Source organism: Phalangium opilio, unplaced genomic scaffold (assembly GCF_054372755.1).
Source record: "Phalangium opilio isolate 3A_F unplaced genomic scaffold, DU_Popi_V2 ptg000217l_1, whole genome shotgun sequence".
NCBI classification, from domain to species: Eukaryota; Metazoa; Arthropoda; class Arachnida; order Opiliones; family Phalangiidae; genus Phalangium; species Phalangium opilio.
The window spans coordinates 8,822,084-8,847,274 of NW_028324218.1; the positions used below are offsets into that span (position 1 = coordinate 8,822,084).

General features: G+C 38.0%; 1 protein-coding gene and 2 long non-coding RNA genes across 5 annotated transcripts in view; all 3 read left to right on the forward strand.

Moving 5' to 3' along the window:
* Positions 1–8,512, forward strand: part of LOC149616120 (uncharacterized) — a 46,301-nt gene extending 37,789 nt beyond the window's left edge. For 2 of the 3 annotated variants that reach the window (XM_089856683.1, XM_089856684.1), the window contains exons 3-6: positions 437–4,785; positions 5,062–7,736; positions 7,831–8,019; positions 8,221–8,512. In XM_089856683.1, the coding sequence (XP_089712809.1) occupies positions 437–4,785; positions 5,062–7,736; positions 7,831–8,019; positions 8,221–8,262 (7,255 nt within the window). In that variant the 3' untranslated portion in view covers positions 8,263–8,512. The remainder of the gene's footprint in view (positions 1–436; positions 4,786–5,061; positions 7,737–7,830; positions 8,020–8,220) is intronic. The other variant, XM_089856685.1, reaches the window with a different exon arrangement.
* Positions 8,513–10,617: 2,105 nt separating this feature from the next.
* Positions 10,618–17,381, forward strand: LOC149616123 (uncharacterized). Its single transcript, XR_016375901.1, has 4 exons — positions 10,618–10,736; positions 11,566–15,305; positions 15,378–16,410; positions 16,483–17,381. It is a non-coding gene; the product is annotated as an uncharacterized LOC149616123 (long non-coding RNA).
* Positions 17,382–23,321: 5,940 nt separating this feature from the next.
* On the forward strand, positions 23,322–25,190 carry LOC149616124 (uncharacterized). Its single transcript, XR_016375907.1, has 2 exons — positions 23,322–23,656; positions 24,791–25,190. It is a non-coding gene; the product is annotated as an uncharacterized LOC149616124 (long non-coding RNA).
* The last annotated feature ends 1 nt before the right edge of the window (position 25,191 follows it).

Consider the following 25,191-nt stretch of genomic DNA (forward strand, 5'->3'; position numbering starts at 1 on the left):
TATAGACCTTTTCGACGTAAAAAAGGGGTAGGCAACCCTCAGTATTGGGACATACAAGAGGGTTGATACATTGCTATCCGTCTCTGCGCACTCTCATAATACAAAACGACTACAGCGCTCTTAGTTACATCGAAATGGTCTATTACCCTTAAACGGGACCGGGTTGGGAAAAATAATAGGTAGGCCTCATTTTCCAAGGCGGCCCTGAAAAAATATACCTATTTTTCGCCAATTACCATGAACGTTAGCAACATTATAAAATCGTAGAGTTTAAGAGAGCCAATAAGATATTTTAAAATTTTCTTCGTGCTGTGAGGTTTAACTGTTATTCATTATTGCTTCGAGTTCAATAAAAATACTTGTGTTCCTGTTGAGACAAGCTGTTGGTGTGCATTTTAAATAGAAAAATAAATTGGATCTTATTTGCCTCATTTAGTTTAGATACATCAGCATCCGAAATAAAATCCAGCCAAGACTGCGAAACGTCAGAGCCAAATTCTAGCAGAATCATTGAAGGCATATCAGACAACGTAACCAATTTATTGAATAACGACCAGTGTACTGAAGAATTGGACGTTTCATCTTCAGACAAAAATAGTACCACAATTGAAATAGCTTATAATTATCAGTTTACGAATTCCGACGAAGTAACCTCAACTGAATATTGCCTAGAGAATTTTAGCGGGTTGTCTACGGAAAATTGTGCCGAATTACCAAAAAACACTGCTCATATCGATTCACCGTCAAGTAAACACATTGATAATTCGGACGATATGCCTAGATTAACTAGAGAGGACTGTAGAGATGACTTACATCTAGACAATTGCGTACATCTAAATAATGAAAAATATGTTGTATTAGATAAGGAGGACTGTACAGAAATTAGTATTGATCATTTTTCAAACTTGCCTTGTGAAAATTATACAAACTTCGAAGAATTTTCGTACTCATCTCTAGATAAAATTAAGCCATTATGTAAAGAGAACATTTTAGAAATCGCCTCACGCTTTTCTGGAATAAATACTAGTGAAAGCGTCCCTGAACTTTGTAGAGAAGATTATAGTGAAAACGTTGAAGCATTATCCGTGGAAAATATTGTCGAAACCGTTGAAGTATTATCCGAGGAAAATGTTGTCGAAAACATTGAAGTATATTCCGTGGAAAATGCTGTCGAAAACATTGAAGTATATTCCGTGGAGAATACTGTCGAAAACGTTGAAACATTATCCGTGGAAAATTCTGTCGAAAACGTTGAAACATTATCCGTGGAAAATTCTGTCGAAAATGTTGAAGCACTATCCGTGGAAAATTCTGTCAAAAACGTTGAAGCATTATCCGCGGAAAATTCTGTCGAAAACGTTGAAGCATTATCCGCGGAAAATTCTGTCGAAAACGTTAAAGCATTATCCGTGGAAAATGCCGTCGAAAACATAACAGAATGCTCTAGGGAGAATAATAGGCAAAATCTACTGGATTGTGTTAGTGAAAATAGTAGACCTAGCGTACTGGAATATTCTATGGAAAATAGTAGAGAAAGCCTGGTGGAATATTCTGGAGAAAATAGACAAAGCGTACTGGAATTGTGTACAGAAAGTAGTAGACAAAGCGTACTGGAATTGTGTACAGAAAGTAGTAGACAAAGCGTACTGGAATTGTGTACAGAAAATAGTAGACAAAGTGTACTTGAATTGTGTACAGAAAATACTAGACAAAGTGTACTTGAATTGTGTACAGATAATAGTAGACAAAGTGAATTGGAATCGTGTACAGAAAATAGTAGACAAAGTGTACAGGAAGTATCTATAGAAAACAATAGGCAAAGTGTACTGGAATTTTCCAAGGAAAACAGTAGACAAAGTGTACTGGAATTTTCCAAAGAAAACAGTAGACCAAGTGTACTGGAATTTTCCAAGGAAAACAGTAGACCAAGTGTACTGGAATTTTCCAAGGAAAACAGTAGACCAAGTGTACTGGAATTTTCCAAGGAAAACAGTAGGCAAAGTGTACTTGAATTTTCCAAGGAAAACAGTAGGCAAAGTGTACTGGAATTTTCCAAGGAAAACAGTAGGCAAAGTGTACTGGAATTTCCCAAGGAAAACAACAGAAAAAACGTATTGGAATTCGCTATCAAAAATACTATCGAAAACGGTTCGGAATTGTCCAGTAGAAAAACAAACGAGTTTGTTACGAATTTAACCAGTAAAATTAGTAACGAATACGCAACAGATTTTCATAAAGATATCAATAGTGAAAACATAAGGAACGCGACTGAAGAAATTGTAATCCTAAACGTTCCTAACTCACCAGAAAACAACATCGAAAACTCTGCATCAGACCACTCTCCTTCTCCAAGTGTTCCGGTTCATAATAATTACTCTCTCGGGCCGACTAAAACATTTACAGATTTTTCCAAAGACACGTTTCCGGCTGATGACCTGGCGAATTCTCCTAAGTCCGACTTAAGAGTTTCACGAAACGAAATACTAGCGGGATCAGTTACAGAAATTGTACCAAATTCATCAAAGGTAATTGTAGATAATTTTTCAAATGTGATCGTTGCAAACTCGCCTAAAGAAATCGTTGCACACTTACCAAAGAAAGTCACTACTGAGCCGCCAAAAGAAACCACTGTGATCACACTAAATGAAATTGCTGCTACACCACCAAATGATGTTTCTGCGAACTCGTCCGCAGGAAGTTTAGCCAATGTTTCGAACCCATTAGTAGACATTATTAGTTCTCCTAGAGATAGCATTACTAACTCGTCAAAGGAGGTCGTTACGAAGGATAGTTCACCCGAAGGTGGCTCTACGAACTTGACCGAGGATGGTTCTACGACTTCGACCGAGGGCGACTCTACGACTTCGACCGAGGGCGACTCTACGACTTCAAACGAGGGCGACTCTACGACTTCGACCGAGGGTGACTCTACGACTTCAACCGAAGGTGACTCTACGACTTCGACCGAGGACGACTATACGAACTCGCCCGCGGCTATCGTTACGAACTCGCCCAAGGCTAGGTTTGCAAGTTCGCCGAAGAACGGCTTTTCAAACACACCCAAGGATGGCTTCACGACCTTGCCAAAAAAACATTTCGCCAACTCGCCGAAAAACAACTTCGCCGATTCGCCGAAAAACAACTTCACGAACTCGCCCAAGAACAATTTCGCCGCCTCGCCGAAAAACAACTTCACGATTTCGCCCGAGGACAATTTCATCAACTTGCCGAAAAACAGCTTCGCCAACTCTACGAAAAACAACTTCGCAAACTCTACGAAAAACAGCTTCGCCAACTCTACTAAAAACAATTTCGCGAGCTTTGCAAAAGACAACTTCTCGGACTCGCCCATGGAAAGCTTCGCGGACTCGCCCAAGGAAAAATTCACGGACTCGTCCAAGGACAACTTCGCGGACTCGTCCAAGGATAACTTCGCGAACTCTCCAAAGGAAACCGTCGCGAACTCTCCGAAAGACAACTTCGCGAACTCTCCCAAGGTAAACTTCGCGAACTCTCCAAAGGAAACCGTCGCGAACTCTCCGAAAGACAACTTCGCGAACTCTCCCAAGGTAAACTTCGCGAACTCTCCAAAGGAAACCGTCGCGAACTCTCCGAAAGACAACTTCGCGAACTCGCCCAAGGACAACTTCGCCAACTCGCCCAAGGACAACTTCGCCAGCTCGCCCAAGGACAACTTCGCCAACTTGCTCAAGGAAGACGTCGCGAACTCGCTCAAGGAAGGCGTCGCGCACTCGCTCAAGGAAGACGTCGCGAACTCGCCCAAGGAAGGCGTCGCGAACTCGCCCAGGGACAGCTTTGCGAACTGGCCCAAGGAAGACGTCGCGAACTCGCCCAAGGAAGGCGTCGCGAACTCGCCCAGGGACAGCTTTGCGAACTGGCCCAAGGAAGACGTCGCGAACTCGCCCAAGGAAAGCTCCCAAAACTCACCGAAGGACAACTTCGCCAACTCTCCAAAAGTGAACTCCGCGAAATCTCCGAAGGACAACTTCCCGAAATCTCCGAAGGACAACTTCGCCAACTCGCCGAAAAACAGCTTCGCCGACAACTTCGCGAACTCTCCGAAGGAAAGCTTCTCCAACTGGAAGAAAGAAAGCTGCGCCAACTGGAAAAAGGAAAGCTCTGAGAACTCGAAGACTGATATCCCTCCGAAGAAAAAATATAAGAACTCACCGAGTAGTAGCGTTAGAAACTCTTCGAAAGGTAACTTTACCAATCCACAGAAGAACAACTTTGAAGATAAACAAAAGGATAGTCTTGAAAGTTCCAAATTGACCAATCAAAGTGTGATTAACTCTCCCAAAGAACATTCCAAGGAATCATCCAAGGAAATAATCGTATTGGACGAAAATTCTGCTGGTCCTCTTGATAACGTTTCTAATTTACCAAAGAACAGCTCAACCAGTGACTCATTAACTGACAACGTTATAAGAACACCGAAAGACTCGCGAAAAGAGTTCTTATTGAACAACAATTTAAGCTTAAACAAAGACGAAGTGAAAAAATCACCACCCGAGATCTTAACCGACTTAAGTAAAGACGAACGTGCGAACTTGCCGAATAAAATATCCGATAAGCTTAAAGACTATTCTATTGAAATCGTCACCGATCTCAGTTATAAAATGCCAGACGTTAGCGCTGCTTCAAACAGCGATAAGAGACACGTGCCAAATGGAAATGTAGTCAATGTCGTTTGCTCAATGAAAACCCCTGCTTCTAGCGTTTTGTCAGAATGCTTGGGATCTACGCTTGAAGACAAGTCAGAAGGTGAGTTTTTAGTACAATATTAAATATAGTTTTAAATAGCGATTTTGTAGGTGGTGAAGTGATTAAAATTAGTACTAATTAATTCAGTATTACACCACGATGATAATTATCAAAGTCAAGAGTGCATGCAATCTTATAGATTTAATATGCAAGTATCATTACACCATCCTTAGCAACACCAGACCTTCGATTTAAGGTCTAAGAGCCGCGGCGAATCTTTCTCTAACTCCATTCGGACTTTATGCTTCAGGGTATAACCCGAATCATTCTTTTTAGGTTCAAATCCTGTCCCAATCAAAGTCTACAGCATGCCACTACTCAAAGACCTAGTTCCTGTCAGTACAGAAGACGTCAGAAATGTCATAGTAAAGCATCCTGAAAAACTCCAACCTGATCAAAAATCCCATGAGCCCAATATTCCTATCAAAAATACCTTAACTGATGAGAATGACGATCAAAATCCTAAGCGTACAGATAGTCACGTAGAAACCGATTTAGGGCTAAACCCTAAAACCTCCGCACCAGTCCATAATAGCGAAGAAGAGGGCAAGATAACTTTAGACAAACAAAAATCCGTGCTTGATGACTCTATTCTTCGAACTCTGTTGCAAGAAAGCCCGCCTGAAGACTTTAACCTCTTTTTGGAGAATGCGGTTAGTTCTATGAATATACCAACAACAGGGAACACCACTTTCACTAACGTCCTATCGGAAATCACAGGCGAAAATTCATGCCCCACACCTGTTATTGTTAACGTCATGTCTTTGAATAAAGACGCAAACTTAAGTACGGATGTACTCATGGAGGATTTATCTGAACCTGTTAAAGATGACTCGAAAGAAGTCAGTAAAATCTGTAGCCCAAAACCACCAAATGAAGTATCGCTGCAAAATAAGCCTCCTGTGAGCGATCGAAGCGAAAGTCCCGAGATAGTTGAAGTTAAGAAGGTTGCTGCACCTTCGCCTGATACGGCTAATAAAAATCGTAACGTTACATTCGAGGATATGGTGAAGACTTTAGAAAAGGATATAGGAAATTTGGAAAAAATGGCCAAAGAAAAGCAAAAAGAACTTTTACTCATCACCAAGTACAAAACGTACAAGGAATCCCTGCTCAAATCTTTACTTAGTACCAGAGGAGAACCACGTGCCATACCAATACCGGTTTTACCAGTGTCGGCTTCAACTCCTAATATGACTCGTAGTATTTCCTTTGGACAAGTAAATAAGGCAGCTCTGAACAATGAAATATCAGCACCTCCTGTTAATAGCAAGGCCAATGAAGACCCCATTAACTTGAATAGTCAAAAAGAAGCGTGTTTGGTACGTCCTATAGTTAGAGAAGCTACTAAACCGAACGATACCAGACGGAACGTATCGCCTAGATTACCAGCGCCAGTTGTACAACATAGTCAAACGAAAGCGCCGGTTAAAAACGTTCTTTGCGCGACAAATCCTCAACCTTATAAACCCCCAGTCGCGCATCAACCGCAAGTACCTAGCACTACTCACGCCGGATATCCGGCTCATCAGAAAACTCACCATCACCATCCTTCACCAGTTAACGTATCATTCTCAAACGTAGCGAGTCTCAAAAAGGCCATCGCTAAACCAGATTCGAACGATCGTTATAATCTGCCATCTTTGCCAAGCACTCCATCGCCGAACAACGTTATGCAAGATATCCGGAAAAGGAACATACCACCGAATGTAACCATGAATCATATACCGATAAGTAATAGTCTTGTTGGGCCTAATGGTCAGACTATTCAAAAACCCCTCTCAGGACCTACTAGTCAGACTGTTCAAAAACTCCTCGCTGGGCCTAGTAGTCAAACTGTTCAAAAACCCCTCGGGGGAAATAATATTCAGTCTGTTCCCAAAAACGTCGTGGGACCTAACATGCAGTCTGTTCCCAAAAACATCGTGGGACCTAACATGCAGTCTGTTCCCAAAAACATCGTGGGACCTAACATGCAGCCTGTTCCCAAAAACGTCGTGGGACCTAACATTCAGCCTGTTCCCAAAAACATTGTGGGACCTAACATTCAGCCTATTCCCAAAAACATTGTGGGTCCTAATATTCAGGGTGTTCCCAAAAACATCGCCGCACCTAATATTCAGGGTGTTCCCAAGAACATCGTGGGGCTTAACAGTCAGGGTGTCCCAAAAAATATCGAGGGACCTAACAGTCACGATAATCGCGACATCAGTAAACGAGGATTTCAGCCATACGCAACTAGTACAAGCCCCTCATTAAGAGTACCGTCCAAGTCTAAATCAAGCGTTGGCGAAAAGAACAACATAACGTTACCCATGATGCTCCGTGATACGCCGTCGTCAGATTTTCCCTCGTACGGTTCGATTGGTGGGATGCCTTTTAACGACAAGAAAGCTGCGCCGCAATACCCGAACATGAACCCAATGGTTTGGTCTCCGAACGAGAATAATTTCCAAAAGCACAAACCAGACAATATTCCTCAATTTCCTCATAGTAACAGAGTGAATATAAATCCTGAGATTTTGAAAAACTCTTTCTTGTCGAGAGAAAGTAGTTTAAGCGAACTGGCATTTAATCTAGCCATATCATTGAAAGAAGCCCAGGCTTGTGCACCAAACAATCACGTATCGGCTAATACTACGTCGGTGGCGAATACGTCTAGTATCGCTACCAGCAACATTCAATCCACAACTCATCAGGATATGGCCAAGATGCAACTTCAAAACATTCCAACGAACTCGTACGACTATTTCCGCATGGCACAAACTCATCCTAATATGGCTCTCTGGTCATTCGTGCCATATGCTGCTATGCCTGGGGCAAACATGGCACCCTTCAGATATCCTACTATGGACCCACGTATTTTACAATCAGCCTATAAAGCAACACCCTCTAATTGGGATCCAAAAGAAAAGCTGCCTATACCAAGCAATCACCATCAACGTGAAATTGTAAATATAGTTTTATTGCCGTTTAAGTCACATTTTAAGTATACAGTATTGCACGATTAACGCTTAAATTTATTTTTGCGCTGTATCGTTTCAGCAACAACAGAACTTGCAACAAAAGGCAAATTTACATAACCCTGCGCCTGCAGCGCGGACGAGTCAACCAAAACCACCGCCAGACCCGAAAACTACACGTTTCCGGAAGTGTATGGTTTGCAATACGGCTGATGCTCAGTTCATTTGTTCCGGATGTGGAAAAGACTGGTACTGCAGTGTGGAGTGCCAGGTTAGTTAACTCAATAACACTATTTATTTGTGCAACCAACCTGATTTTTCTTTTGTGAAATTGTTTGGAGATCATGAATAATTTACAAAACCATATAGAAAATCTCTTCAGTGCCTCTAAAACAAATCGTTGAAAAAATCCCTCCTGTACTTTGTGGTATAAATGGGTTACCTAACCAAGTTTTTTATCTTTTTCATCCAGCGTGAAAACTGGAAGGTTCATTCACGTGTCTGTTCCTCATGATTTTCTCACCGTCGTGTGCCTAATATCACCTCTCAGCCATGCAGAGGCTCATAATTATTAATCAATAATCTAGTCTTGTAAAAAATAACAAACATTACAAACAACTGAACAGTGTTTAATCTTTATAAAAAAACATTAATTGATACTTTTTATTATTTGTCGATTTTCCTATTTTGTATTCGGCTTGGTGTTAAGCATTACGCTTTATCGTTAAGCCTTCGTAACTTGTAAATAAAACCTGTGCGTCATACATTGATTGTAATCATTTTCGGTCAAATTCTTCACTTTTAGCAGTTTGAACTTCTACATTTATACTTTTGCAGTGTAATCATTTTCGGTCAAATTCTTCTCTTCTAGCAGTTTGAACTTCTACATTACATAATTATTCATCATCCAGGAACAACAAATTGGGCCTAAAGTGAGTTTATAACGATATTTTGAAAATTTACTTGCATATTGATTATTTTGGCAAAATAATAAGAAATATACAATTTCTGATACCTTGGTTATGCCAAAATGTTTACGAAATTTATCGCTGAAAGTCACGTGGAATCTTTAAACATATTGCACGTGAATTGCAATGAACGTCGCGTACCTCAATATCATACCCACATCGCAGCTGTTCGTTTTACCTTGACTTGTTATTGTCAACCTACTCTGAAGCATAGCTGTCTTATTTTCCATAGTTTGAACGAAATCTTCCCACGTACTACTACCATAAAATTTGCTTCTATTACCCAGGTTAAAAGTATTTCCTTCTTAATTAACGATGGACCATCCAAATGAAGGAACTCACCAATCATGTGATATAATTCTATCAACTATTAAAGCTGGCTGAATTTTAAAAATCACAGGGGCTTAAAGGGATACATTGGGGTTGAATACTTTCTTTTTTAATCGAAAAAACGTATAAAATAATGAATATATCAATTGGAACCATGCTTCTATCTGCAATATTAAAGAAGATATGAGCAATGAAATTTTCTTAATGCCACGTAATGGACCATACACGTTAGGTTTTTCTTACCCACCCTTTATGGACGCCAGGCTAGTACCACCTGACTTCTTCGTCCAATAGTGGTACTCCACATGCTTCGTGGGAAGGAAAGTGTAATGCGTAGTGTCCACTACTTATCCTAATGGAAAATTAATTCCTCATTACTTCTTTAATATTATGAAATGAAATAATTATTTATTGTCTATATAAAAAACTACAAAGAGTTCACGAGAATATAGACATTAATAATGTGTGTCCAATATACAAATGTAACAAAAATGGAGATCATGCACGTGAGTAATAGAAAAATTAACAAACTATGAATTAATTATACAAATAATATATATATCTAAACAAATAAATAGGCTACTGCATTATAATTTGGTTTTGTTTTAAGAAAAAAAATGAGGGAGTGAATTTAGAGTTATTTGATTTGTTTCAAAGTTATGGAAAAAATATCGAGTTTAGAACCTAGGATATTGCAAGACTTTTGCATTCTGTTAATAGGGTTTAAGTATGTTCCCTTTATGTAAAATGTGTCAGGATTATTACGCCAAACCCGTGGAACACAAATATTTAACCTTTCCAACAACATGGGAAGAGGAATAATGTTATTAATTAACTTGAAAATAAATTTAAAATCTATCAGAGTGCAGTAATGTGCTATAGTGGGTAGCTTGAAGAATGTTAGCAACGTGTCATAGTGGTATTCAAGGTTCCGAAAGAAATTGTAGTAGCTATACTGCACAAATTTTCTTTGTACACCCTCTATCTTATCACGAAGATATCGGGCACAACACCCCCAAGATACCCAGCCAAACACAAGACGGGAGCGAACCAGGCTCAAGTACAGCATCCGAAAGTGTCTGAAGGAATGTAATTTTCGAGTGAGTTTGAGTGACACCGCAAGGGTGCGTCGGCAACGATTAACAACATCGTGGATATGATCATGGAACAGCAGACGGCTGTCGAAAATTGTCCCTACGTCCTTCATAACACTTTGTTTCTTAATTGCAAGCGAATTAATGGTGTACGCCGTGCGAAAAGCCCTACCGATTTTTCTCGTAAAGCTAACGTGGACTGATTTGGCGGGGTTGATTGGAAGGTTGTTAAGGGAGCACCAGGAAGCTAGCGAGTTAAGATCCTCTTGCAATAAAGCTACATCCCTCTGGGCCTCTTTTATCTTGCAAATCTTATTGTCGTCTGAGAATTGGAGAATATTAGAGTGGTGTATGTTGTATTGAAGGTCATAGATATAAATATTAAAAAGCAGGGGCCCTAATGACGAGCCCTGCGGCACTCCGCATTGCACAGGATAAGTGACTTGAGTGACTTTGCCATTACACTTGAGGACATTTACGCGAGAGCGTAAGTAATCTTCTAGCCAGCCTATCATATCACCATTGATGCCTAGTGTCCGGAGTTTTCTAACTAAAGTGCCGTGGGAGACGCGATCGAATGCTTTCGCCAGATCAAGGTAAATCACGTCCACCTGTCCCATAGCGTATGATATGCTTATGATTGTAGATAGAAACATGGTTGAAATTAATATATTCATTATTTTATACACTTTTGATTAAAATAGAAAAAATCTAGCCGCTACAGGTTTTCCTATAAATTTTTGTAAGATTTAACATAATTTATTCTACATATAATATTTCCCCTTATCATGTATTTAAGTGAATTGCGAAATTAGCCTTTTTATCATACTTCATATGAAATAACAGCTTCCGCAACTGTATTATGAAACTTAAACGTTTATCGGGATATTTCTTCAAGGCCATCGAAAGATTACCAAGAGTAAATGAAAATTAAGTATAATCAGGGAAAGATTTAATTTTAGAAGTAGGAATGGAGAACGGTTAGTATTTACTTCAGTCTGACTCATAGCCCAGCATAGAGCCCCTCCCTCCAACACGTAACGAAAAGTATAAATTATCTTATTGGCTGACTCACTTAAACTACGTTTTGAAGACGTTGCTGAAAGGTGGTGGCGAAAAATACGTAGTTCCGTTTTACCTCTGTCGCTATGACCCGCCTCTTCTTTGATACCCCTCCGTCCCGTGGAAGGGGTGTCCAGAACTTTGACGCGCGCCCAGATTACTCTGTTCTCCATTCCTACTTCTAAAATTAAATCTATCCCTGGTATAATCGCTACACTCAAATGCACTGCTTATAGGAAACTGGAGACTCACAACACCCATCATTATTCTTGCTTATTTGCTCTTGATAGTTCTGAAAGGATTCACATATCAAATACGAAACCTACAGATTAAATTATTTTTCGTTTCTTCTATTTCTGCTAGATCATTTGCCACGTGGCGAAACTGAAGAGTTGAAAAGCGATAACAAAATTTCTCTTGAAGTGCTCGCCCACTTGTGTAGGGTTTTAAATATAGATAAGCCTTCTAGATGACTACATGGATTGATTAGTCTTATGACTATGAGTGAATAACACTTTCAAGTGTTCCCCCTTACTATAATTTGTACTGTTTTGCTTCAAAAGTGGGTTACTAAGAGATGATTTCATGCCAAGTCTAATGAGACTTGACGCCAATCCCAGGAAGACAAAAGGATAATAGGAGAATTATAACACTCTGTATCCTTTTAATACTTAGTTATGTAATATGATTCTTCCAAGGCTCACCCCTAAGTTTGCTCTCCTACTCATCAAATTTCAGATGGACATCGCACCGTGGGGTGAATTCTATAACTGTTTGGTACTAAATCATCAGCCATCAACCAGGCACAAACCTTGATTGTCTTGACGTGGGACAAAAACGCACAATCTCATGCATATGTCTTGGCCAATAGTTAAGCGCTAATAGATATAGTAATGATGAGGGAACTATTTATCGCGTATGTGATTCAGTTTAGTAACCTTGTACGATCCAAATGTAAAATGATGTTAGGAAGAAAGATGTTACAATTACCCCGCTTTGTGCTGGTACACTTTTCTCGAAGAGAAGTATTATACACTTCTGGTGAAACCCATAGCGTGTAGCACCGATTAAGTCGAGTCCCTCTATTTCAGTTTTATTTTCTCTTCTAAATTATTCGTGTGGAGGTTAATGTAAACTTCACCGCAATCTAAAACTTTAGTTGACTCAGTAATTGTTTCGTTTTTCAAACGTAATAGGGCCGTATAAACGTTTCATAACGGTGCTTAGTTGTTGAGCGACATTCTAAGGCTATACGAAGGTGTATTCACTGTACACAAAGCGTTGAACATTTCAGTTTTATTAAGCCACTCAACGGCTATAACTCTATTCCATGAAACATTAACGTAGTTATTCTAGATTATTATAATTTTTTTTGTGGTAAATGGGAATATAATTACACATTCGAAAGTAAATTTCGAATACTTTTGTTTAGAAGAATAAAGTTCTAGATGTAGCTCAAATAATAGTAGTTTCAAAAAGATTTCCCTCGAGGGAAATAAAGCCTGATTGTGTCGTGTGGCTTCACTATTGAGTACATTTGTTTATATTCTCCTTCTATAGAAAACCTTCGGCCTAACCTCAAATCAAACTCACAATACTTAACCTTAACTACCAAAATCCAACTGACAAGGCTTAACCTATAAGAGGGCAGGACTCCCATTGGAGGAATGTTAAGTTTAAGGTCTTTTTTATCGCTAGCTCCAACTGCGAACTTAGTTTTTTTCGTTTCGAAAAGAAAACAAGGCCAAAGACGATCAAGTTTGTTGCCATGTTTTTAAGCATGTCCTTCTATGCAAGAACAGGTCGATGGTATGGTATGCTAGCCCAATACCAGGAGTTCATAATAACCCGAAGTACGAAACTGGTTAAAAATCCCGTAACAACAAAGTTTCGCCGTAAAGCTCAGCGGATTCATACACCGCTTAACTCCCAAAGAAATAGTTACCCCATTTTTTAGCGCCCACGCGCATTAACTTACACACTTCCGGTTTAGCACTATTTTTATTTTGTGATTTTGGGAGCGACAATGACTCACGTCTGCTTCTGTCGGAACGGTGTAAATTAAGCCTTGGCTAAGAAGTTGGCTTTTAGTCGGGGTTTTAGTTTTCTGCAAAACATTTAAACGATCGTCAATGATGTTTTGTTGTGATATGTGTGAGTGAGAATTCTGTGGTTAAATTAAAACGGTTTGGACAAATTTATTCCCATTATCTTTAATATAAGAATTGCAACGTGTTTCTACGTCCCCCACATCGCCATTTTTCTTTTCGACGAAGATCCCAGCCAACGGAAGTTTTGGAACGAAAACCAAGGAGCATAGATACCACTACGATATACTGCCAATACCAATCGTTCCGCCAACCGTGTTTTTTGACTCTCGTTTTAAATATTTAATTTAAAATAAACCTGATTTTCCTACTCATTGACGGGGTCCCCAAGTGTCTAATTCCCTCAAATTTTGTCTCTTCGAAGCTTGACTTACCGAAGTGGGCCACAACCCCGACCAAAACAACCCAAATTTGTTTTACTCGTTTAGGTTCAGTATCCTAAATTCCAAAACATAATTTTATTACTGAGGACCAGTTTCTTATTTGAATAGTCAGTTCCGTGGGAATGTTACAGTTGTCATTGCAGTATTTTAATTAACCAGTAAGGTTTTAAGTTTTTGCAATTTACCTTTCGTAGGCTATACCGCAAAATGTTTGGCAAAATACACTCTATACGCTCCACATAAATATATTTATATTTTTTGCTCTTATCCCCATTACAGTTGACATACATTCACGAATACTAAAAGCCTAAACCACTTTAGGAATTTTAACTAACGGTACTTTTACACGTACTAACTATCGGGTCGATAGGTTATTGAACCGTATTATTTGCAAGCCGCCGTCGCGTACCATTTTGACGAAGGACACGTGAATCTAGTTCGCATTTCAGTAATATTTTGCGGATTAACTTTCAGCAGTACGCTTCGTTCAGTGTATCTTATCGGGTCAATTTTTACCGACCGCAATTCACGTAGTTTCGTTGTGCCCAATGTTTATTCCTTTAAGTGCAATTGTACTACTACTAATCATAATTTCGTAATTAATCCAATGAATTCCCAACTTTTCTTGAAAATTAAGTAATTTTGTGTGATTCAAAAATGGTGGTTCAAAATATGTTCTATGACCTTCGTTTATCAGTTACGACTGAAGTGTTTTATGTATGACCCCTTAATTAAATTAGCATTCTCTTTCAGTTTCTCATTTAAATTCAAGGGGTCATCCTTAACTCTAATCATACATTGTAGTTGGTGGCCCCCTTACAGTAAATATAACCTAATACATTTTCGACTCAAAATCCCTCATACAACTCATTGTACTTTTATCCTACCCCAATTTTTTAACACTTTGTACAGGGATAGATTTAATTTTAGAAGTAGGAATGGAGAGCTGTTAGTATTTACTTCAGTCCGACTCAGTAAAGAGCCCCTCCCTCCAACACGTAACGAAAAGCTTAAATTATCTTATTGCTCACTTATACTACGTTTTGATGACGTTGCAGACGGGGACGGTGAAAAATACGAAATTCCTTTTTACCTCTGTCGTTATGACCGGCTTTTCTTTCATAACCCCCGTCCCGGGGAAGGGGGTCCGGGACTTTGACGCACGCCCAGATTACTCTGTTCTCCATTCCTACTTGAAAAATTATATCTATCCCTGCTCTGTATAGATAACAAAACTACTCATAAATATGAAATGTGCAATACTATCAGGAATTGATTTATTTAAAAGAAGCAGGAAGGATGAACAGGCCTCTTTGGACGCCCTTCAAATTTCACGACCCCTAGCACGAAGAAGAGTCCAATGGTTTTCTCTTGAAGGATAGAGGGATGGTGTAGAAACCTTCATACCTGTAACGTTGCAGTCTGTACCCCCATCTATACCAACGAAGTCCACCCAGCATGCTCAGCGTTTCGCTAGGGTCCTATGCTACGGAAACGTCAAGGATGACCAATGTGTCTTAAAAATAGATGCTAGGCAGTTCTCATACAAATACAATGCCGCTACGTGGCAGCACTTAGCAATCTCCTTCCGAAGAGTAGGATCCTGCACAAGGTACACTGGGAGACTTTTCTTTGGCGCAGATCGCCTCTCATCATTACCGATCCATCTTCCTGTTTTTCTTAGGCGACCAGTTGAATGTAATGATCGTACCAGATTTACAAAGGGATTGGCTCAATGCACCGTTAAAGTCTGCCTAAAGAATATGCAATGGCGAATCAAATATTAATCGTAATGCAATGTTGGTCTGTTGTTAATTTTCTCGAGGCGACTGAATGTCGCTTGCATGCGCCTTTGAAATGTTTCTGATATTATTCAAGTATAAACAACTCGGCGTCGCTTTTTACTTTTCACGGTGTTTTAAAGCATTATAAAAGTATTGATCTCCAGACTGGTCAGCGGCTGGCATTTAGGAATGGACGTTTTTAATCTAGATCCACATTTTTGCGTGCCATTACCGTGTGCTTCATAGACCTTTTCGACGTAAAAATGGAGATGGAAACCCTCACACAATTAAGGGGTTGATACTGCGCACGCTAATGATACAAAAAGACTACAGCGCATGCGCGAAAAAGCGAGGAGGAAGGCAAATTTTTACCCCCGTGTCTTTCCCTCTTAGTTACATCGACATGGTCTATTTAATTAAAATCAACGAATAGTTAATTTATTACATTACTATTATTAACATTTTTAGACGAAATTGTAGACGAATTTAGTAGTTAAATCGAAAATACACTAGTTAGAGCAGCCACATAAATTACAATAACGTTTTTACTTCCCTGGTTCGAGCGTTCTTTGATTTCAACAAATACAGTTCCTGTATCCTTTATGTTTGACCAGCAAAAATTACCGTGCTCAACCAACAGAGTGCTAATGGCTGTTATTCGGCATTTTATTCAATAACAGATCGATACATTCATGCAAACTTTACATTGATCCTACATTGAATTGTGGAAAATTATGAAAACACGTTTGGTAGATGGAGTTAAAGATACAGTGGATGCTTGATAGATGGTTGGAGTTTTGTTGCTACATCTTGCTTTGTCCTTAGAGTGGTACTGAGAGGAGGGAGCTACGTGGACGTGACGTCAATATTGGTATAGTCTCAATTGTATGGCCTGAGCTGCTGACCACTTTCAATATGGTCGCCAGAACTGTGGTAAGAGATAGGAGGGTGTGACATCACGAGAAAGTTCGAAGTATCACACTATTGACAATTTATTCGTTATAGACCTACAGAAACGAACTTTCTCGCACGCAATTTCAATCGAAAATGCACTTGTTGGAAACAACATCACGTGATCACTCACCGACGCGTGAATAATTATAGCGGCGAAGATAATTACTTTTACCTTTCTTCTCTTTTACTTTAGCATTAAAATTGTTCTATCGATTTGTGCCCAAACAAAACAAAAGAGTCGACATGGAGGAAATACGAAGTAAGGCAACAGACGCCAAAGTACATGTACGAAAACGATCGTTTTGCGAAATTAGACTGCTTTAACGTCATGTACATGTAAATTTAATGGTTTTCAACTCACGCAGAAACTTTTAGATTAGTTTCTGCCAGCATAAATATATAACAATAAGTTGCCAACGCTTATATAAATATTTTCCGTGCTTCAAGTGCTAAACGCTACGAGGATAAACGGTGCTGTTATAACCCGAATATGTGAGGAAAAATTAAAAATTGAAAAAATATCATTTTAAAAATTTGCAATTCAGTAAGTTTTCAATCAATGAATTTTTTTCCTTGTGGTTTGATAGTTTTTTATTTATTTGTTTATTTCTCAATTAATGTGAAACCGAATTTTAAATCCCATAATTCAAAAGCTTGAGATTTTCAATGTCCTTCTTCATCTACAGTGCAATATTTTTCAATTCAGTAAGTTTTCTAATCAATGAGACATTTTTTCCTGTGGTTTCGTAGTTTTTTCTCAATGCTAAACCGACTTTCAAATGTCCCAATTCAAAAGCTTGAGATTTGTAATATCCTTCTTCAAATACAGTTCAAAGAGATTCAAATTGCAATTATTGGAAGGACCGCATTTAAAACTTAATACTGAAGTTCTGAACTACCACGAGGTTAATTATATAGGAAGTAACTCAGAGCCATGCTTTATAGTTTTGTTTTTACCTCTCCGTGTGACGTAGTCCAGGAGAGGTTCTGTAACGGCCGTGTCTGTGTGTGTGTCTGTCTGTGTGTGTGTCTGTCTGTGTGTCTGTCTGTCTGTCCGTTGTTACACCCACGTGACCGCGTTCGCAGTTTGCGTATCGGAGCAAACGTGTTCGCCATTTCCGAACTGCTTTCACAGTCACGGAAATGGCTCCTCTACTTGAGTTCTCACACCACCATCTTCTGGTCTTTGTCCATCCCACACGGACACCAGTCTGTTCTTACTGGCTTCTAATCACCACCATCTTCTGCTCTTTGTCAATCCCACATTGACACCAGTCTGCACTTACACTGGCTTCTAACACCACCATCCACTGGTCTTCCGTCTATTCCACATAGACACCAATCTGTATCATTGGCTTCTACTCCATTATCATCGTTTGGTTTTAGGATATACGCGGCGATCAGCTAGGGTTACGAGAAACGTCTAGCCTCCCTAAGGTGGGATCGCCACCAAAGGTTTTCGCAATTGCGCTTTTTCCTTACTATTATAATGGAAACGAATCGTATATATACCCCAAATTTGAAAAAAGCGGGCAAGAGGGGTACCCTTAACTTTAAACGTCAATATTAGCAAAGTTTGAGAAGATAATAGGTATAACTTTATTTTAAACGATTTAACTATTATTAATGTTAATTATTGAAGATTAAAATAATTAAAAATAATTATATTTATTTAAATATTAAAGATAAACCTCTGGTGCAAAGAGAGAGATTATCATTGCCTCCTATATCTACCAAGGCCCGTGCATGCGATATATTTCCTTCATTGCCTCTTATATCTATCAAGGCCCGTGCATTGTGATATATTTCATTCATTGCCTCCTATATCTATCAAGGCCCGTGCATTGCGATATATTTTTCAAAACAACAACAAAAATGGGAAACCCCAACTCAGAAACATAATAACGTTTTCATTGGATACTTTAAGTTTATATAATCTTCTTGACACGGAGAGGTAATATTTTGGTTTTCCCAACTTGTTAATTTTTGAAAAGTCGAAAACACAACAACTACACTCATATCATAATAGCAGGTACATTTTAAAGTTTTAGAAGAAAAAAAGTGCAGTTGTATTACGATTTGTTGGATGATAGCCAGTTGTTTTTGTGAACAGGTTATGTTTTAAAGAAACATCTGGTAAAACATTTACGACTGTATTACGGTACTGTACTGTGCCATAGAGTGACGCCGCTAAAAAAGACTTTTAAGGCGAATTTACGCTTCATTGGAGTTTATAAACACTATCTAGCCATTTAAACGTTATACTCATAATTGTAAATGAAAAACTATTAAACTATTGGTCTAATATTAGGAAAAACACTACCGAGAGAACCTCTGACGTAGGTGCGTGGGCTCATATGTTAGATACTCCAATACCATTTACGAAAGGGTTAAAACGGTTGTATTAAAAAATAAGAAATGGATTTTCTCATAAAAATCTTTAATATTAAAGGGTTGTACAATCCGTTATGTAAGGGTGGGGCCCATATCAAGCTTATCTCTCATCAAATGGCACGCGTAAATTTCGTAGCGTTGTCAGTGCGTTCAGAATGGACATCGGCATTTCAGTTGAATCTATCCATCGAGTCGTTACACGCTTACAGTTACGTGACAATACTCCCGGAAATAGCAATTAAACTTTGAAATTAACCGACGGAAATATAACCTACTACCGGGATAAAAAGTATCCTATTAATATCCATGTTGTAGTTTACCTGCATAACAAATTTCATATGAATCCGTTCGGCCGACAAACTTTCCTATTATAATCAAGAAGTGATATCTAGTTTATTAGGGAGAAGGTATAAATTCGCCACATTTCCAGCTTTATCTCCAGTCCAAAAGTAGGTTCGGAGTTAATCCCCGCCTCTAAATTACAACCAGCATCTCATTGGTTCTTGACAATTCACGTCAGCGCGACGCGAATGACGAAAATTACAATCATATTTTCCGACTGAGGAGAGGCGAAATAGCCCGGCCTCCTTTTACTTCCCCCCTTGTATTCAGAAAGGGGGACTGAGGCTATGGCGCACGAAGTGACGAATACTTAGGCATCTTATACCATCTCCCTAATAAACTAGATATCACTTCTTGATATAATATTAAATTATAGATTATACATTATACATAACATATATATATATATATTACCACATGCTGTTTATAAACTGCGGAATCAACGAGACTTATAGTAACTCTAAGATATACACTTATGGATGTGTTTCGGCCTTAGGTCAATCAATGGCTGTCTTGGAGCAAGGAGGAAAACATGGCCGTCACATTTAGATACGAAATTTCAATGTAATTTAGACTCACATGAATCGATTGATTGAAGGGAATTAATTTGCAACTTTAGGTCCTAAGGAATAACTGAAATTCGAAGAGTTAATCGCTCTCAGATTTCCTGTAATGTACATTGATTATGGGTGATGTTTAATTATTTTAGCAGTTTTGACATATTTTTGTGACATTTTTGTCCTAAGGGTCACCATTTACGAGTTATGATTGAAGTGTTTCACGGATGACATTTTTAATTTTATTTTTAAGAAATAAAAGACAATGCTAATTTAATTAAGGGGGCATTCGTAAAACGCTCTAATCATAACTTGTGGCCCTTAATGCAAAATGTCATCGGAGCCTCCGAAATGAACTAGGCCCATTCGTGTCGCGAAGCGAGAATATTTTTTTTAACCAATTTAGTTCGCCGTGGTTTCATGCTTGGGGGCGCTTATATTACCGTAAAATATACAAAGTTCAACCCCGTGACCCTGTCGACTGCTTAAGTATTTGGGCCAAGGTCGCGGATTGTAAGTATACGTTTTTATTACTCTTACTGAATTAATTTAATTGAAATAATTTATTTTGTTGTCATCAATACAATCTAACCGAAAGATTCAATAAAAAGTGAATAGCCCCAAAAACATTCACGTTAATTTTAGGATGAAACTTTTCTCTATCATAAAAATTTTATGACTGACCCCTAAAATATCAACGATAATTTAAGGAAGACCCCTGTCACAACGGTAATATAAGCGCCATCTCGTACACATATATGGTGAAAATATTTTCCTTAACAAACTGGATATTTCCCCACATAAAATTTGACATGCATGGGCCTAGTTCATTTCGGAGGCTCCGTGCCATGGAACATTTTCGACTCACAATCACCCAAAATACACTGTATTTCGGTTCAATCACCCTTTTTTAACACCCTGTATTTTAAACAATGTAATTAAGATAATGATAATTGAAATTGACGAACAACACGTGCTCAATTTAAAACGAGTTCAAAAATTTTATTTTTCTCTCGAATTAGTTAAAGTACAAGTGCATTGAACAATTCTTGATAACGTAACTTTCCTTGTCTCAAATTAAAACGCATATTACGCAATTTTGATAAGTATCCTTATTTCTGATGAGTCATTTATCGTAAGCAGTTATCTTTGTAAATAAGGGATTTTAATGTTAATTCTAGCATTTAATATGCAGATTAGAACTTTTTGGTGTGGATATATTCAAGCTAAGATTATACTATAAACAAGGGGCTAATCACTCTTAAATTCAGTGTACAGTAACTAATTACGGTTTTGTACACGTTTTTACCTCTCCGAGTGACGATGACGTCACGGAGAGGTATTACATTGAACGTGTCTGTGTGTGTGTCTGTCACCGCGTTCCCAGTTGTCAACTCGGAGCAAACGTGTTCACAGAAAGAAATTTTTGGATTAAGAAGTACGCGACGATCGACTATAGGGTTACGAGAAACGTCAAGATTCCCAATGGCAGGGCTTCCACCAAAAGTTCACGCAATTGCGGCTTTTCTTAGTATGTTAAACTATTTTTAAACTTTTATTTATTAGAAAATTTTATTTAATCAAATCCTTCTTGTTCAAGCATTATTATTTGCCGGTTCAAGCAAATTAATGAATATTTCGGTTTAGTTCTATCTGGGAAGAACTAATTTATTTATTATAATTTCAGATGTTCCATATTGATTCAAACGTTCCTGGCAATTCCGGCGTTACTCTATTCCTTGCCGCCATATTGGTATTTCTTTCTAGGCTATAAATGTTTATGTTTTGGGGCATATTAAGTACAATATACGAGGGGTCCGAAATTCCCAAAAAAAGCGTACGGAATTTCTTCTTGATTTCGCCTAAGATTTCGGAATTTCCTCTTTGATTTCGTAATTTATTGATTTTCTCAAAGATTTCGCGAGAAGCGTACGGGATTTCGTGTTATTGGCGGACCCCTCGACAATGTATAATTTAATAGTGAGATTGAAGTAGTTTATAAGGTAACCGAGGGGCTAAACACTCGCGCATTCTGGCGTCGGTGTAGAAAAGCGCTACTTGAGAGAGCTAATTTATTTTTAAATCCATCCACCGGACTGAAACAATGTTAGGGTAGTTATTTTTGTTTATTAATTGGTCTTAGTTCCGAGGTAATTATTTAGCATCTCTGGGTTATCTAAACAATTAATTTAGTAGCTGGGCTCTTATTATTGTTCACTTGCACTTATGTATATATTTCTTTTATATGTTTAATCTATACATGGTTAATAGTATTTATGCAATTTTAATATAAACAATTAAATTATTTCATAAAAACGCGTAAATTACTATCATAATTTTTCAACACTCAGTGACTTTACGCACTTCCTATCTGGACGCAAAAGCATAATGCTACGTTTTGCCACAAATACCCTCGTTTTCCATAATAACAACCTCGTTTTCCACCGTAATGCTCAGTAGGATATTAGCGTGGAAAAACAGTGGAAATTCTAAGCCTATTAAAATTTGTTAATAATAGAAATTATCTTATTATTTTCAGTACCCGGACTCAACGCTCTGAAGTTACACGTTTATAAAAATATTTTTATTCTTTTCATTATTAATCTTTTTAATAAAATCTAATGTATCAATGGAATGTATTTCAAAATAAAAACGTGCATTAATATTTATAAAATATTATTTGATAAAATTATTTCTATTTATAAGCTTACTAATTATAATTGTGGCTATTTTATAGTCAAATAATAAAAAGAATAAAAGACTTCAACCAAAGTTATAATGAATGATTACCACATTTTTGAAAAGTATTTTATTTACAAATTTTTATTAAATCCGAATGTATGAAATGGAATATATTTCGAAATAAAATATTGCATTAATATTTTTAAGTCTGCCTGATTAATTTATTTTTACTTGTAAGGTTACTAATTATAATTTGTGGCTAAGGTATAGAAACTTGATCCATACCCTCTGAATAAGAGTGGTTAAAGTGCTTTCCCAACATACTAGAGCGGTGAGTCGAGTATGTTGACGTGAGACACGTGACACACTCTTAATAAACAGTCAGAATAACTGACTTTATCCAATGAATATTTTGCACTGAAGAGTGACATGGCAGTCACGCAAAACGGCACAAACTAATGCTTAAAGTATATACCTAAGCTAGCGCTGGTTACATAAAAGTGTTCGTTCATGTGTGTGGTAGCGAACGGATTAATCTTACCCGGTCACGTGACATGACGTCATATCCGGTCACGTGACATGACGTCATATCCGGTCACGTGGCATGACGTCATATCCGGTCACGTGACCTATGTCGTCACTGAGATAATTGACTTCTGACGTCACGACAGATGTTAATGGTAATAGGTAATGATTATCCATTCAGTTAGGCATAGTGTTCATTCATTTAGGCCTAGCGTTCATTAATGTAGGCCTAGCGGTGTTCAGCTATTTGAATTTCGTGCCAAGGACACGGCCCATACGAGTCCGCGCATCGGCGCTTTTAGCGCCCCCCCCCCCTCCCGACGTAGCAAATTTACTTCGTAGTTGAAAGTTGGAAGCCGCACTCATTCTTTGCCTGGAAGCAGCCGAGGAGGTCACTTGCTGATCGTGATCCCGACTTTTGCGGTCGGTTCTTGATAGCTCCGTCATTTCGCTGATCGGTTTTCCCGAGGATGCATGCTGAATTCGAAGCTCTTTAACTTAGCGGCAATTTGGAAGTTACAGCCTTCATTCTTTGCATGGAAGCCGTCGAGGAAGTCGCGTGGAAAAACCTTTCCCGCTCAGCTGATCGTGATCCCGGCTTTTGAGGTCGATTCTTGATAGCTCCGCCACTTCGCTGATAGTTTTTCCTGAGGACGCAAGCTGAATTCGAAGCTCTTCAACTTACATGGCGGCCATTGCTTGACCTCCTCGTGCTTTAACAGTCCGTAAGCTTAAACTTTAATCCAAATTCATCTAGTTCCCCTTAAATTATTTATTTTATTTCAAGTATTTAAATTAATTAGGTAGTGTTAAATGTTAGTTATTTTTATTTCTTTATTAAAAATCAAGTACCATAAATAAAATTTTACAACGAGATGTTGAACAAGTGAGAATCCCTTAATAATTAGTTTAGGGGCTATTATTACAAGTTATTAAACGGGGTACATAATTAATTTAGAGATAACGCGACAGATTTTCGGAAATCAAGTCCTCCCGAGATAATTTAAAGACACGAGGTTACCCTAAGCCTAAGTTTAAGCCTTGTCCCATTTAAACTCTAGTTATTTACGGGGTCTGTCTGTGGGAATAGTTTTAAAATAAAAGCTGGTTTTCCTAAAATTAGTCAAGGGGATATTTTAAATTAATTTAGAGATAAAGTAACAGATTTTCGAAAATCAAGTCCTGCCGAGGTAATTTTAAGACACGAGGGTTCCCTAAGCCTAAGTTTAAGCCTTGTCCCATTTAAACGGGGTCTGTCCGTGGGAATAGTTAAGCAGGTTAGAAATGCAGGTTTTCCTAAAATTAGTCAAGGGGGTATTTTAAATTAATTTAGAGATAAAGCGACAGATTTTCGAAAATCAAGTCCCGAAGAGATAATTTTAAGACACGAGGTTGTGCTAACCTAAGCCTAAGTTAAGCCTTGTCCTAAGGTTTTTTATTTATCGGTTCTATCAGATTTTTTCTAAATTAGTTTAGGGGATATTGTAAATTATTTTCATTATTAAGCTATAATTTAATTGAAATGGCATGTTTCCTAAAATTAGTTTAGGGGATGTGTTAAATTATTTAGGTAATAAAAGGATGCATAATTTAACTTAAAATAAATACGTTTTTCTTAAATTATTTTCTGTACAATTTTTGGCAAAAAATTAGTCAACCATATTATTATTTAATTAAGGGTGCCAATCGTGGTAGTAATTTCAAGCCTTCCTTTAATTCGGGGTAGTCTTTCTCTCTAAATTTGGTAGCCCTAGTAGTCATTTTAATTAATGACACGTTATTTAAATCTAAGAGATTATTTCGTTCTACCCTAAAATAGGCAATAGTTTAAGATGTGTTATTAATGTTTTCATTTATAGATGCAGCTGATACTCTTGGATTTTTCTGTTGCTTGTCATTCCGAGACGTATCATTCCCGATGACTTCCGCTGTTCTGGACTTGCTTTGTATCATTACCGATGACATACTTCGTTGGATTCATGTTACATGTCTTCTGGACTGGCTCTTTCTCTCAGCGCTGACTTAAAAATATGGAGGAAATCATCGAAGCTAGAAGACACAAAATACATCTTTTTTACTTAAAGTTTTCATGTAACCACTTAACTTAATTTTTTACTTGCAAGTTTTATTTGTGACTACTTAATTTTTTTTGCGTTCAAACTTTAATTTACAAAACTCTTTAATATTTTTTTGTTCGAAATTTTTGTAAACACTTCGGTTTTTTAGTTTTTTATTGAATAAATTTTTCCTTAAACTTCGT